The 16,426-nt window shown below is 39.1% G+C and overlaps 1 protein-coding gene across 1 annotated transcript in view; it reads left to right on the top strand.

The window, feature by feature from the left end:
• Window positions 1-16,426, top strand: part of EYS (EGF-like photoreceptor maintenance factor) — a 1,911,700-nt gene that overhangs the window by 953,151 nt on the left and 942,123 nt on the right. The window contains exon 21 of the mRNA XM_035296026.3: window positions 14,179-14,294. Within this exon, the coding sequence (XP_035151917.3) occupies window positions 14,179-14,294 (116 nt within the window). The remainder of the gene's footprint in view (window positions 1-14,178; window positions 14,295-16,426) is intronic.

The following is a 16,426-nucleotide window of genomic DNA, read 5'->3' as shown; positions in this document are numbered from 1 at the left end:
TATGCACATAAACCTGTAAACCTGGAAGAAATGGATAAATTCCTGGAAATTTGCACCCTCCAAAGTGTAAACCAGGAAGTAGTTGAAACCCTGAATAAACCAATAACAACAGCAGAAGTTGAGGCAGCAATTAATAGCCTACCAACCTGGGAGGCTGAGATGGGTGGATCACGAGGTCAAGAGATCCAGACCATCCTGGTCAACATGGTGAAACCCCATCTCTACCAAAAATACAAAAAATTAGCTGGGCATGGTTGCGCATGCCTGTAATCCCAGCTACTCAGGAGGCTGAGGCAGGAGAATTGCCTGAACCCAGGAGGCAGAGGTTGCAGTGAGCCAAGATCGCGCCATTGCACTCTAGCCTGGGTAACAAGAGCGTAACTCCATCTCAAAAAAAAAAAAAAAAATAGCCTACCAACCATAAAAAGCCCAGTTCCAGATAGGTTCACAGCTATGTTATGTGTGAATTCTACCAGACATACAAAGAGGAGCTGGTACCAGCTCTGAAACTGAAACTACTCCAAACAATCCAAAAAGAGGGAATCCTTCCCAAATCATTTTATGAGACCAACATCATCCCAATACCAAAACTTGGCAGAGACTCAACAAGAAAAGAAAACTTCAGGCCAATATCCAGAATGAAAATAGATGCAAAAATCTTCAATACAATACTGGCATTCAATTGCAATAGCACATCAAAAAGCTTATCCATGTGCAAGAGCACATCCAAAAAGCTTATGCATCCCAGGGATGCAAGGGTGGTTCAATATGCAAGTCTATAAAGGTAATCCACCACGTAAACATAACCAAAGACAAAAACCACGTTGTTATCTCAATAGATGCACAGAAGACCTTTGACAAAATTCAATAGCCCTTTATGCTAAAAACTGTCAATAAAATAGGTGTGTATGGAATGTATATCAAAATAATAAAAGCTATTTATGACAAACCTATAGCCAATATCATACTGAATGGGCAAAAAATGGAAGCATTCCCTTTGAAATCTGGCACTAAACAAGGATGCCCTCTGTCACCACTCCTTTTCACTATGATATTGGAAGTTCTAGCCAGAGTAATTAGGCAAGAAAAAGAAATAAATGGTATTCAATTAGGAAAGGAGGAAGTCAAATTGTCTCTATTTCCAGATGACATGATTGTATATTTAGTAGATCCCATTGTCTTAGCTCAGAATCTCCTAAAACTGATAAGTAACTTCAGCAAAGTCTAAGGATACAAAATCAACATGCAAAAATCACAAGCATTCCTATACTCCAATAACAGACTTAAAGACAGCCAAATCAAGAATGAACTGCCATTCACAATTGCTACGAAGAGAATAAAATACCTAGGCCTATAACTAACAAAGGACGTAAAGGTTCTCTTCAAGAACTACAAACCACTGCACAAGGAAAAAAGAGAGGACACAAACAGATGGAAAAACAATCCATGCTCATTGTTAGGAAGAATGAATATTGTGAAAATGGCCATACTGCCTAAAGTATAAACACTATCCCCATCAGGCTACCTATGATGCTCTTCACAGAACTGGAAAAAACCACCTTAAACTTCATATGGAACCAAAGAGAGCCCACATAGCCAAGGTAATTCTAAGCAAAAAGAACAAAGGAAGACATCAGGTTACCTGACCTCAAACTATACTACAAGTCTACAGTAATCAAAACAGCATGGTACTGGTACCAAGACAGATATATAGACCAACGAAACAGAATAGAGATCTCAGAGGCAATGCCACACATGTACAACCATCTGATCTTTGACAAAGCTGATAAAAACAAGCAATGGGGACAGGATTCCCTGTTTAATAAATGGCATTGGGATAACTGGCTGGCCATATGCAGAAAGCAGAAACTGGACCCCTTCCTGACACCTTACATTATAATTTTTTTTTTAATTTTTTATTGTATTATAGGTTTTGGGGTACATGAGCAGAGCATGCAAGACAGTTGCGTAGGTACACACATGGCAGTGTGCTTTGCTTTTCTTCTCCCCTTCACCCACATTTGGCATTTCTCCCCAGGCTATCCCTCCCCACCTCCCCCTCCCACTGGCCCTCCCCTTTTCCCCCCACTAGACCCCACTGTTTAGTACTCCCCTTGCTGTGTCCATGTGTTCTCATTTTTCATCACCCACCTATGAGTGAGAATATGTGGTGTTTCATTTTCTGTTCTTGTGTCAGTTTGCTGAGGATGATGTTTTCCAGATTCATCCATGTCCCTACAAACGACACAAACTCATCATTTCCGATTGCTGCATAATATTCCATGGTGTATATGTGCCACATTTTTCCAATCCAGTCTATTATCAATGGGCATTTGGGTTGATTCCAGGTCTTTGATATTGTAAACAGTGCTGCAATGAACAATCGTGTACATGTGTCCTTATAGTAGAACGATTTATAGTCTTTTGGATATATACCCAGTAATGGGATTGCTGGGTCAAATGGAATTTCTATTTCTAAGGCCTTGAGGAATCACCACACTGTCTTCCACAATGGTTGAACTAATTTACACTCCCACCAACAGTGTAAAAGTGTTCTTTTTTCTCCACATCCTCTCCAGCATTTGTTGTCTCCAGATTTTTTAATGATCACCATTCTAAATGGCGTGAGATGGTATCTCAATGTGGTTTTGATTTGCATCTCTCTGATGACCAGTGACGATGAGCATTTTTTCATATGATTGTTGGCCTCATATATGTCTTCTTTCGTAAAGTATCTGTTCATATCCTTTGCCCACTTTTGAATGGGCTTGTTTGTTTTTTTCCTGTAAATCCGTTTGAGTTCTTTGTAAATTCTGGATATCAGCCCTTTGTCAGATGGGTAGACTGCAAAAATTTTTTCCCATTCTGTTGGTTGCCGATCCACTCTAGTGACTGTTTCTTTTGCCGTGCAGAAGCTGTGGAGTTTGATTAGGTCCGATTTGTCTATTTTGGCTTTTGTTGCCAATGCTCTTGGTGTTTTGTTCATGAAGTCCTTGCCTACTCCTATGTCCTGGATGGTTTTGCCTAGATTTCCTTCTAGGGTTTTTATGGTGCTAGGTCTTATGTTTAAGTCTTTAATCCATCTGGAGTTAATTTTAGTGTGAGGTGTCAGGAAGGGGTCCAGTTTCTGCTTTCTGCACATGGCTAGCCAGTTTTCCCAACACCATTTGTTAAACATGGAATCCTTTCCCCACTGCTTGTTTTTGTCGGGTTTATCAAAGATTGTATAGTTGTATGTATGTTGTGTTGCCTCCGGTGCCTCTGTTTTGTTCCATTGGTTTATATCTCTGTTTTGGTACCAGTACCATGCTGTTTTGATTACTGTAGCCTTGTAGTATAGTTTGAAATCCGGTAGTGTGATGCCCTCCGCTGTGTTCTTTTTGCTTAGAATTGACTTGGCTATGCGGGCTCCTTTTTGGTTCCATATGAAGTTCATGGTGGTTTTTTCCAGTTCTGTGAAGAAAGTCAATGGTAGCTTGATGGGGATAGCATTGATTGTGTAAATTACTTTGGGCAGTATAGCCATTTTTAGAATGTTAATTCTTCCTAACCATGAACATGGAATGTTTCTCCATCTGTTTGTGTCCTCTCTGATTTCGTTGAGCAGTGGTTTGTAGTTCTCCTTGAAGAGGTCTCTTACGTTCCTTGTGAGTTGTATTCCAAGGTATTTTATTCTTTTTTTAGCAATTGCGAATGGCAGTTCGCTCTTGATTTGACTTTCTTTAAGTCTGTTATTGGTGTAGACGAATGCTTGTGATTTTTGCACATTGATTTTATATACTGAGACTTTGCTGAAGTTGCTTATCAGTTTCAGGAGTTTTTGGGCTGAGGCAATGGGGTCTTATAGGTATACTATCATGTCGTCTGCAAATAGAGACAATTTGGCTTCCACCTTTCCTATTTGAATACCCTTTATTTCTTTTTCTTGCCTGATTGCTCTGGCTAGAACTTCCAGTACTATATTGAATAGGAGTGGTGAGAGAGGGCATCCTTGTCTAGTGCCAGATTTTAAAGGGAATGCTTCCAGTTTTTGCCCATTCAGTATGATATTGGCTGTTGGTTTGTCATAAATGGCTTTTATTACTTTGAGATACGTTCCATCGATACCGAGTTTATTGAGGGTTTTTAGCATAAAGGGCTGTTGAATTTTGTCAAATGCCTTCTCTGCGTCAATTGAGATAATCATGTGGTTTTTGTTTTTGGTTCTGTTTATGTGGTGAATTACGTTGATAGACTTGCGTATGTTGAACCAGCCTTGCATCCCCAGGATGAATCCTACTTGATCATGATGAATAAGTTTTTGGATTTGCTGTTGCAATCGGCTTGCCAATATTTTATTGAAGATTTTTGCATCTATGTTCATCATGGATATTGGCCTGAAGTTTTCTTTTCTTGTTGGGTCTCTGCCAGGTTTTGGTATCAGGATGATGTTGGTCTCGTAAAATGATTTGGGAAGGATTCCCTCTTTTAGGATTGTTTGAAATAGTTTTAGAAGGAATGGTACCAGCTCCTCTTTGTGTGTCTGGTAGAATTCGGCTGTGAACCCGTCTGGACCTGGGCTTTTTTTGTGTGGTAGGCTCTTAATTGCTGCCTCAACTTCAGACCTTGTTATTGGTCTATTCATAGTTTCAGCTTCCTCCTGGTTTAGGCTTGGGAGGACACAGGAGTCCAGGAATTTATCCATTTCTTCCAGGTTTACTAGTTTATGTGCATAGAGTTGTTTGTAATATTCTCTGATGATGGTTTGAATTTCTGTGGAATCTGTGGTGATTTCCCCTTTATCATTTTTATTGCATCTATTTGGTTGTTCTCTCTTTTATTTTTAATCAATCTGGCTAGTGGTCTGTCTATTTTGTTGATCTTTTAAAAAACCAGCTCTTGGATTTATTGATTTTTTGAAGGGTTTTTCGTGTCTCAATCTCCTTCAGCTCAGCTCTGATCTTAGTTATTTCTTGTCTTCTGCTGGGTTTTGAGTTTTTTTGATCTTGCTCCTCTAGCTCTTCCAATTTTGATGATATGGTGTCAATTTTGGATCTCTCCATTCTCCTCATATGGGCACTTATTGCTATATACTTTCCTCTAGAGACTGCTTTAAATGTGTCCCAGAGGTTCTGGCACGTTTTGTCTTCGTTCTCATTGGTTTCGAAGAACTTCTTTATTTCTGCCTTCATTTCGTTGTTTACCCAGTCAACATTCAAGAGCCAGTTGTTCAGTTTCCATGAAGCTGTGCGGTTCTGGGTCGGTTTCTGAATTCTGAGTTCTAACTTGATTGCACTATGGTCTGAGAGGCTGTTTGCTATGATTTCAGTTGTTTTGCATTTGTTGAGCAGTGCTTTACTTCCAATTATGTGGTCAATTTTAGAGTAGGTGTGATGTGGTGCTGAGAAGAATGTGTATTCTGTGGATTTGGGGTGGAGAGTTCTGTAAATGTCTATCAGGTTTGCTTGTTCCAGGTCTGAGTTCAAGCCCTGGATATCCTTGTTGATTTTCTGTCTGGTTGATCTGTCTAGTATTGACAGTGGAGTGTTAAAGTCTCCCACAATTACAGTGTGGGAGTCTAAGTCCTTTTGTAAGTCATTAAGAACTTGCCTTATGTATCTGGGTGCTCCTGCATTGGGTCCATATATGTTTAGGATCGTTAGCTCTTCTTGTTGTATTGATCCTTTTACCATTATGTAATGGCCTTCTTTGTCTCTTTTGATCTTTGTTGCTTTAAAGTCTATTTTATCAGAGATGAGAATTGCAACTCCTGCTTTTTTTTTGCTTTCCATTAGCTTGGTAAATCTTCCTCCATCCCTTTATTTTGAGCCTTTGTGTATCCTTGCATGTGAGATGGGTTTCCTGGATACAGCACACTGATGGGTTTTGGCTTTTTATCCAATTTGCCAGTCTGTGTCTTTTGATTGGTGCATTTAGTCCATTTACATTTAGGGTTAATATTGTTATGTGTGAATTTGATACTGCCATTTTGATGCTAAGTGGCTGTTTTGCCTGTTAGTTGTTGTAGATTCTTCATTATGTTGAAGCTCTTTAGCATTCAGTGTGATTTTGGAATGGCTGGTACTGATTGATCCTTTCTATGTGTAGTGCCTCTTTTAGGAGCTCTTGTAAAGCAGGCCTGGTGGTGACAAAATCTCTGAGTACTTGCTTGTTCGCAAAGGATTTTATTTTTCCTTCACTTCTGAAGCTCAGTTTGGCTGGATATGAAATTCTGGGTTGAAAGTTCTTTTCTTTAAGAATGTTGAATATTGGCCCCCACTCTCTTCTGGCTTGTAGTGTTTCTGCCGAGAGATCTGCTGTGAGTCTGATGGGCTTCCCTTTGTGGGTGACCCGACCTTTCTCTCTGGCTGCCCTTAGTATTCTCTCCTTTATTTCAACCCTGTTGTATCTGACGATTATGTGCCTTGGGGTTGCCCTTTTTGCGGAATATCTTTGTGGTGTTCTCTTTATTTCCTGCAATTGAGTGTTGGCCTGTCTTGCTAGGTGGGGGAAATTTTCCTGGATGATGTCCTGAAGAGTATTTTCCAGCTTGGATTCATTCTCTTCGTCCCCTTCTGGTACACCTATCAAATGTAGGTTAGGTCTTTTCACATAGTCCCACATTTCTTGGAGACTTTGTTCATTCCTTTTTGCGCTTTTTTCTCTTATCTTGGTTTCTCATTTTATTTCATTGAGTTGGTCTTCGACTTCAGATATTCTTTCTTCTGCTTGGTCCATTCGGCTATTGAAACTTGTGTTTGCTTTGCGAAGTTCTCGTATTGTGTTTTTCAGCTCCTTTAATTCATTCATATTCCTCTCTAAGTTATCCATTCTTGTTATCATTTCCTCGAATCTTTTTTCAAATCTTTTTTCAAGGTTCTTAGTTTCTTTGCATTGATTTAATACATGATCTTTTAGCTCACAAAAGTTTCTCATTATCAATCTTCTGAAGTCTAATTCTGTCATTTCGTCACAGTCATTCACCCTCCAGCTTTGTTCCCTTTCTGGTGAGGAGTTTTGGTCCTTTCTAGGAGGCGAGGTGTTCTGGTTTCGGGTGTTTTCCTCCTTTTTGCGCTGGTTTCTTCCCATCTTTGTGGATTTGTCCGCTGGTCGTTTGCGTAGTTGCTGACTTTTCGATTGGGTCTCTGAGTGGACACCCGGAATGTTGATGATGAAGTATTTCTCTTGCTTGGTTTTCCTTCTACCAGTCTAGCCCCTTCGCTGTACGAGTGCTGAGGTCCGCTCCAGACCCTGCTTGTCTGGGGTGCACCTCTAGCAGCTGTGGCACAGCGAGGGATGCTACCAGTTTCTTTTTCTGCTATCTTTGTCCCAGGATGATGCCTGCCTAATGTCAGTCTTTTGGATATAGAGGGGTCAGGGAGCTGCTTGAGGAGACAGTTTGTTCTTTATACGGGCTTAATTGCTGAGCTGTGCGCCCTGTTGTTCATTCAGGGCTGTTAGGCTGCTATGTTTGATTCTGCTGCAACAGAGCTCATTAAAAAACCCTTTTTTTTTTTTTCTCAAATGCTCTGTGTTGAGGGGTTTGGGCTTTATTTTTGGATGTTCGATGAGGTGTCCTGCCCAGCTAGAAGGCAGACTAGCCACTGTTTGGCTGCCGAGGCTCCGCCCTGCTGTTGTGTGATTCGCCCTGTTCCTGCAGGCTCTGCTGTGGTCTCCGCCACACCCTGCAGCAGAGTGTCTTCGTTGTAGCGTGTTGCCTCAGCAACGGCAGGCTGCGTCAGCAGTGGGCGTGTATCTCAGTAGGGACGGGTTGCCTCGGAAATGGCTGGCTGCGTCAGCAGTGGGCGTGTATCTCAGTTGGGGCAGGTTGCCTCGGCAACGGCTGGCTGCGTCAGCAGTGGGCGTGTATCTCAGTTGGGGCGGGTTGCCTCGGTAGTGGTGGACGCCCCTCCCCCACAGAGCGCCTCGGACCGTCTGCTCGGGATAGTTTGAAATCGCGGTTTTGTTCGTCCCACTGGGTATCCCAAATGATCTGTCCCTGCAATCCCCTGGGCTGGGCTACTGTCCAAGTCTCGTTCAGTCTCAAGTCCAGCCCTCTCAAGTCTCAGGTTGCCGGTTCAACAGTGCACCCAGACACGCGCGCCCTGTGGGGATTGCTGGGTAGGGCTGGCCGCTACCGCCCTGGCTGCCAGCTTCGCCAGGCAGACCTACTGCCTGGCGTCCCGTGTCTTTTTATACTTGGGAGTTTCCCTGTTCTGTGGGCAACAAAGATCAGTCTGTAAATGCAGCTCTGACTCACCGTTTGCGGATTCAACACGAACTCAAATCCTGGGTTGTTCTCACAGCGCCATCTTGAGTCCTCTCCTCTCCCTTACATTATAATTAACTCCAGATGGGTTAAAGACTTAAACATAAGTCCTAACACCATAAAAGCCTAGAAGAGGGCCAGGCGCAGTGGCTCACGCCTATAATCCCAGCACTTTGGGAGGCTGAGGTGGGTGGATCATGAGGTCAAGAGATCAAGACCATCCTGGTCAACAAGGTGAAACAACGTCTCTACTAAAACTACAAAAATTAGCTGGGCATGGTGGCACACACCTTTAGGCCCAGCTACTCGGTAGGCTGAGGCAGAAGAATTGCTTGAACCCAGGAGGTGGAGGTTGCAGTGAGCCGAGATTGCGCCATTGCACTCCAGCCTGGGTAACAAGAGTGAAACTCTGTCTCAAAAAAAAAAAAAAGCGTAGAAGAAAACCTAGGCAAAACTATTCTGGACATAGGCATAGGCAAGGACTTCATGACTAAAACACCAAAAGCATAGGCAACAAAAACCAAAATAGACAAATGTTACCTAATTAAACTCCAGAGCTTCTACACAGCAAAAGAAACAATAATTATCATCAACCGGCAACCAACAGAATGGGAAAAAGTTTTTGCAGTCTATCCATCTGACAAAGGTCTAATATCCAGAATAGACAAAGAACTAAAACAGATTCACAAGGAAAAACAAGCCCATTCCAAAGTGGGTGAAGGATGTGTACAGACACTTTTCAAAATAAGACATCTATGAGGCCAACAAACATATAAAAAAAAATACTCATCATCACTGATTATTAGAGAAATGCAAATCAAAACCACATTGAGATACCATCTCATGCCACTTAGAATGGCGATCATTAAATAATCTGGAGGCAACTGTTGTTGGAGAGGATGTGGAGAAATAGGAACACTTTTACACTGTTGGTGGGAGTGTAAATTAGTTCAACCATTGTGGAAGACAGTGTGGTGATACCTCAAGGACCTAGAAATAAAAATTCCATTTGACTCAGCAATCCCATTTCTGGGTATATATGCAAAGAATTATACATTTTTCTGTTATAAAGACACATGCACACATACATTCATTGCAGCACTGTTTACAATAGCAAAGACCTGGAACCAACCCAAATGCCCATTAATGATAGATAGGACAAGGAGAATGTGGCACATATACACCATTGAATACTATGCAGCCATAAAAAATGATGAGTTCATGTCCTTTGTAGGGACATGGGTGAATCTGGAAACCATCATTCTCAGCAAACTGACACAAGAACAGAAAATCAATGTTCTCACTTACAGGTGGGTGTTTAACAGCAAGAACACATGGACACAGGGAGGGGAGCATCACAAACTGGGGTCCCTTTGGAGGGACTAGGGGAGGGACAGCAGAGTAGGCATTTGGGGAGGGATAACATGGGGAGAAATGCCAGATATAGGTGATGGGGATGGAGGCAGCAAACCACAAACCACATTGCCATGTATGTACCTATATATTTATTTACATATTATTGCACTTTAGGTTCTGGGGTTCATGTGCAGAACATGCAGGATTGTTGCATAGGTAGTGTGTGTGTGTGTGAGAGAGCGAGAAAAGAAAGAGAGAAATAAAAGTGGTCAGGCATGGTGGTAGCCACCAGCAGTCCTAGGTGCTTGAAAGACTGAAGTGGGAGGGGATCACTTTAGCCCAGGAGTTTAAAGTTGCAGTGAGTTGTGACCATGCCACTACACTGCAGCCTAGGTGACAAAGCAAGACTGTCTCTAAAAAAATAAAAATTAAAAATTTACTCTAATTTTGTTACAATGTGTTACCTAAAGTTGTATTTGTTTTACACCACCATTATTTTCAACCATTTATTCCTTACACACTTGCTTATTTTATGTGTCAGATATTAGATTAATACTATGAGTTTAATACCCTAATAATTTGATTACTTTTACTAGATTGCTAATGACAGCTTTTGTTTTTTTGTTTTGTTACCAAACCATTTTCTGAATGTTTGCTTACCTTATTAAGAATGAAAATCAAAGCTACATAAGATTCAAGATATAACATATTTTGTTTCTGAACATTAAAATAACCTGTTATCCAATAAGTATTAATTTGGCTGATTTATATTTTGTTATTTTGGTCTAATTTCTTACCATTACGTTGTCCTACACCTGTATAAGCACCTATTCATCTTACGTACTTCTTCAAACTAATGGGTATGATTGATACTCAGTATCCATTCCCATCTAGTGTGGTTTTCTATACTACAGAGGCAAGAGTATTAAAAGCTACAATTTCCAGACTCCCTCAAAGCTGGAGTTGCAAATATTATTGAGTTCTGCCAATAATAAACATACCTAAAATCTCAAGGCTCTGATGGAGACCATTTCTGGGTATCTTAGCAGATTTTTCTGTTAAAATAGTCATGGAGATATGTGGCTTTTTGCAGCAGATCTCACTGTAGAGTCATTAATTCAGTGTGTAGGTGCATTGAATTGGCAGCTGCCTGGTAATCAACCTTTTTTGGATTGGCACAATGGGTTCTTGAACTCAAATATTCTAATCGTGCTTTAATATTTCTCATCTCAGGGGAGATGAGAAATCCTGGCTCAGGGGACAGAATATCTTACCTGTGGTTTTTGGTGTTACTCCTACAGCTTTTCTTCCTTCTGATAATTTTGTAAGCATCAATTCCATTATTCAGGTTCTTTTTGGTTAAATCACTAGAGTGATTTCTGTTTCTTGTAATAACTGTTAACTTACTTTATATCCTTGTTTGTTGTCTTTGACCAAGCCAGCCTTAATGTTTTTCTCAGTTTGACTAGGCTTTAAACCGACTTCTTCCTGACTATAGGTCCTGATCTCCCTTTCCTTAGAGCATTTACTTTAGAAAACCCGTAGTTGTAAATTATTTCTCTGTCTCTTTGAGATGTATATCTTCTCTCAGGCTGTTTCTCATGGAACAGGATAGATGGACCAGGAAGTCATTCCTTCAAAATGTAATGTACTCCAGAGGCTGCAGTAAGAAGATTGCTTGAACCCAGGCAGTTGAGGCTGCAGAGAGTTGTGATCACACCCCTGCACTCCAGCCTGGGCACCAGGGCAAGACCCTGTCTCAAAAACAAAACAAAACAGCAGTAACAACAACAATGAAAAACAAAACAAAATGTAACCCTGGAAAGTGACAAATAGTGCCCTTATTTTGCAGTCTCTTTGGGAGAGTAGAACCCTAACCTCAGTAAGAGACAGTCAGCAAGTACAGGTGGCCTAACCACATGGACCAAATTCCCACCCACATAAACATCCCCCCAGTGATTTTCTGTTACTTCACCGGGCCTTTAAAAATCTTTCTGCCATTTATTTTAGTGAGATTGAGAGCAGGCTCTCTCCCTTACTGTTAAAGTCTCTGTCTCCTATTGCAGTACTCTTGAATAAAGTCTTCCTTGTCTGTATAACTGGTCCAGTGCAATTTTTCTTTTACAATTCCCATCTTATGGTTTAAAGGTTTGTCATGTTCTTCACAGTATAAGAAGCAAAAGGAAAACTATGTCATCATTTTAATTGCTTAAAATATATTTGGAAATATTTTATTCAATCAAAAGATACAAAAATATACACTGTAATAAATGTGTATAACACCATGTGTTCTGAGAAATAGAATATTAGCAATAATTCTCATCTCCTCTATATCCCTCTAGGAACATCCCACTCCCTGCAGTAACTACTGTGAATTTTATATTCAACATTCCCTTAGTATTCCTTAGAGTTTTATTTTATACATATATATGCATCTCTAAGCAATGTTATTAGGTTTCATATGCATTTGAATTTTATAAGTGTAGTTATCAGGGTGTATTTTTTATGGAAAATATTTTTATGCTCAATAATATGTTTGTGAGACTCAACTATGTGAGTGACTAGTCATATTGGCTTTCTATAAACCCTGCAAAGATTTTTTTTTTCCATATCACCTTTTATAACCTCCTCCTTAGTAGAGTTCCCAATGGAATCAGCTCAGCACATGAAAGAGCATTGGGAAGCAGAAGAGTCTTGGATGGGGATTTGATATATTTAGTCTCTGGGCAGCTATTCCTAAGCTTGATGTGGACATTGCCATGTCTTTTAAAGTCAGGCCTTATTTTTTCTTATAATGCAATCTTTTAGTAAATAATTTCTAATTACCTCAAAATATGTATTTAATTGTTTTGTTACAATTTATCAGGGGAGAACAATCAGAATATCTTCCTAAGTATGAACAATAAGTTTTACATTTCCCAATAGCCAGGGCTCACATTAAATGCTAATAGACAATACATAGAAAAATAAAAGTTAAGAAGTTGTAATGACAGTGAGCATATTTAGTCTGTGAGCAGTGACTGCCTGTGAAGACCCATTGTCCCTATGTAGTAGGGTATATTTAGGTTAACATGATGTTGTGGATAGCATGTTAGGCATATTAAGATTCACTAGAAGTAATTATCTGATAAGAAAGAATCAATGGTTTCAGAAAGTGTTCCTGATATGTATGTACCCAGGAAATTATAGCTGAGATATTAGCTTATAGAGTACTCAGCAATATTGGTCGATAGGTTGATGATGAAAATAATGAAATGTTTGACTAACAAAAGCCAAACGAAATACATACAATCAAATTATGTTTTGGTATGGAAAATTAGATTGTTGTGTTTAAGGAGAATTTTTACAGCCAATGGCCAAATGTACAAAGACACCATATTTATATTCCAAAGAACCACATTGTAAGAAATACTAACAGTAATACTACAATTATTACAAAAATATTGTATATCTAGATATCCATAGTAGTTACTTTCTTTGGAATTTAAGAATCATATTAAGGGAATTATGAAGTATCTTTATTCTATTGCCTTCCATGTATTTACTCCAACATAAAATAGGTAAAGACATTTATATATGCAATGTTGAATGGCACCACAAATAGGAGCTGAGACTTACCCTTACCGTCCTTGTACTCGCTTTTATTTATACTTAACTGTATGATTTTACAGCAAGTTATTTATTTTCTCTGAGTTTTATTTTTTCAAGTACTAAATAAAGATAGAATAATAGCTACCCAATATATATAATCATGAAGATGGCCGGGCCCAGTGGCTCATGCCTGTAATCCCAGCACTTTGGGAAACCAAGGTGGGTGGATCACCTGAGTTCAGGAGTTTGAGACCAGCCTGGCCAACATGGTGAAACCCTGTCTCTACTAAAAACATAAAAATTAGCCAGATGTGGTGGCACATGCCTGTAATCCCAGCTACTTGGGAGGCTGAGGAAAGAGAATCGCTTGAACCTTAGAGGCAGAGGTTGCAGTGAGCCGAGATCGCATCATTCCACTCCAGCATGGGCGACAAGAGGGTAATTTCGCCTCAATAGCTAGCTAGCTAGCTAGATAGATAGATAGATAAATAGATAAATAGATAGATAGATACATAGCTATAGGTTGATTGATCATGAAGATATACTGAGGTAATTTGTACAAAACACCTAGCATAATTATTTCAAATAGTAAAAGCCAATAAATATAGGCTATTCGCCTAACTGTTTTTATTATTTTAAAAAATTGCAGCCAGGCACGGTGGCTCACACCTGTAATCCCAGAACTTTGGGAGTCCAAGGCGGGTGAATCATGAGGTCAAGAGATCAAGAGCATCCTGGCCAACATATTGAAACCCCATCTCTACTAAAATCCAAAAATAAATTAGCTGGGCATGGTGGCATGTGCCTGTAGTCCCAGCTACTCAGGAGGCTGAGGCAGGAGAACTGCTTGAGCCTGGGAGGTGGAGGTTGCAGTGAGCCAAGATTGTGCCACTGCACTCCAGCCTGGCGCCTGAGACAAAGCAAGACCCTGTCTTAAAAAAGAAAAAAAAATTGCATATCTGCTTTGTAATTTTGTTTAACAGGATGGTCTGGACGCCGCTGTGAGAAGGAAGTTGAATGCATTCCCAACTCATGTGTTCATGAACTGTGCATGGAAAATGAACCTGGCTCGACATGTTTATGCATACCTGGATTTATGGTAAAGATTATTGCTGGTTTTGGTTGTAATAATTTTTTCAATCTCTTTGCTATGCAATAAATAATAGAAAATTAAACGGTGAAAAATAAGGTTGGAGTAGTTAATCTTTAGCGCATCTCTTTCTCTGTGCAGGCTACATTTTTCTCAGCATTCCTTTTTCCCTTCTTGTCTGTTCATCACTTGCACCCTCAGTCCTTTCAGGGGAAAACATTCTGATAAATTGATCCACACTAAGGTGCAAGTGACTTAATGTATTGGCCTTTAATGTCTTAATGCATTTTGAAGGAGGATGCCAATAGAGGAATTACTTAGTACTGTCAGGGTCTTGGCAGAACTTTTATTTTGCCCAAGGACATAGTGCTACTTCCAGGGTTGGGCTAAGCTTATTGTGTGTCCAAGGAGGACGAATCTGCTTCCTCAGCAAATTTGAACTGGTCCAAACTCCATTAGCACTAGAAATGACTTTCCTTGGTAAAAATGTCTTTATTAAAAAAGAGCTTTTGACCACAGTCTTTTACTAAAACTGACCGCAGCCCATGAATATAGTAAAGAGACAGCAATTGGTAAGACTGAGTTATGAGAAATTTTAAATATATATTTATAAATATCCTTATTAGACCAACCTTCACTGAGATTAAGGCTAAATAATTAGAGAGGGGGTATAGTCAGGTGACCCAGTGCAAGAATAAAGAATCATACTTCAAGCCTCTGGCCAGTGTGTAAGAAAGATGAACAAATGGAAATGGAAATGCAAATGGAGCTAGAAACTCCTTCTCAGAACTGAAAGATCGGAAAGGAAAAATAAGAAACAAGAGTCACTAGATGAGGTGAAGGAATTACATAGAAAAATATGATCAATAACTGTCACCTAATACAAGATTTTGAAAACTCAATTGTGGAAGGGCTTGGCCTAAGTCCACTGCTCTTCTGTCTTAAAGGATATTCCCAGGGCTCATGTGTTTTGGAGGGTTATGAAGGAGGTCAAACAGAAATCTTCCTTTCTCTGATAATTTTCTAATTTTGGATTTACCTTAGGAAAAAGATTTTCTCTTACTGCTCCCAAAGGGATAGATCTTTGGAGAAAAAATTCAGATGCTGTGTTACTTAAATTGGAAGTTAGTTGGTATCAGGAAGTTATTTTTCTGACACCTCAGATTATACCAATAATGTCTTCCTCAAAAAGTCAGTATAAAGAACAAAATACTAAGATGTGTTTTTTATTTAACTATATCTTCTTCCAATGCAGCCTTACATACATAGAAATGTAAATCACTTAGAAAATCAACGCTTATTTTTTAGATGTTTTCATAAATACAAATAATTTACTACCAAATATCTCCCAAATTTTCTAAAATAGTTAATCTCCTGGTATATGTTCTTTCACATGTGAAATATGAATGTGTTAATACTTGAGCTGTCTCTTTAATAAAAAATAAAATCAGAAGGATAGATTTATTAGTATATGTTAGAAATATAAACATCTTGACAAAACATAGTTTTATAAGACCACATATCTACTAAATAGGATGAACTGTTACAGACATAATGCCTTTAAATTTTAGTAAACCATTTACTAAGTTAATTTCAAATTGATAGTTTTATAACCATTCTCTAAGTACTTGAAAGCTGAAATGAAATTTAAAAACTTGTCATAGCAAGAGATAATGTTTGTGTGAAATGCTACAATGAGATAAGGGAGATTCAACGTTTGCTAATGCATTAGTTATACTTAAAAATGAGTCACTAAAGATAGGGGAAATTTAGTTTATTGAAAAAGAATTTTAACATTGAAATGTTATTCATGCGAATGCTATAGCAGTATATATCTAGTCTAAAGTAGATATTCCTAAAAAATATACTTAAGAAAATCACATGCAAATTATTATTTGGAGTAGAAAGTAATACAATCTGCTGAAGTATCAGAAAATCAAAGAAAATATTCAAAATATTTTAGTGAAAAAATATTGGTAGCAAGTTAAATTTGTAAATATTGAAACAAAATAATGAAAAGGAAACAGGTATGGAAAATACATAAAAACATTAGAAAATTGCGTTTTAGGTTTATTTTTTCCTCCCCCATTAATCTTGAGTGCAAATAGGATATTAAAGGAAACAAATCACAATCATGGAGA

The sequence above is a fragment of the Callithrix jacchus genome, chromosome 4 (genome assembly GCF_049354715.1).
Source record: "Callithrix jacchus isolate 240 chromosome 4, calJac240_pri, whole genome shotgun sequence".
NCBI classification, from domain to species: Eukaryota; Metazoa; Chordata; class Mammalia; order Primates; family Cebidae; genus Callithrix; species Callithrix jacchus.
The sequence above is the reverse complement of the archived record's forward strand: the minus strand, read 5'-3'. Positions and strand labels throughout refer to the sequence as shown.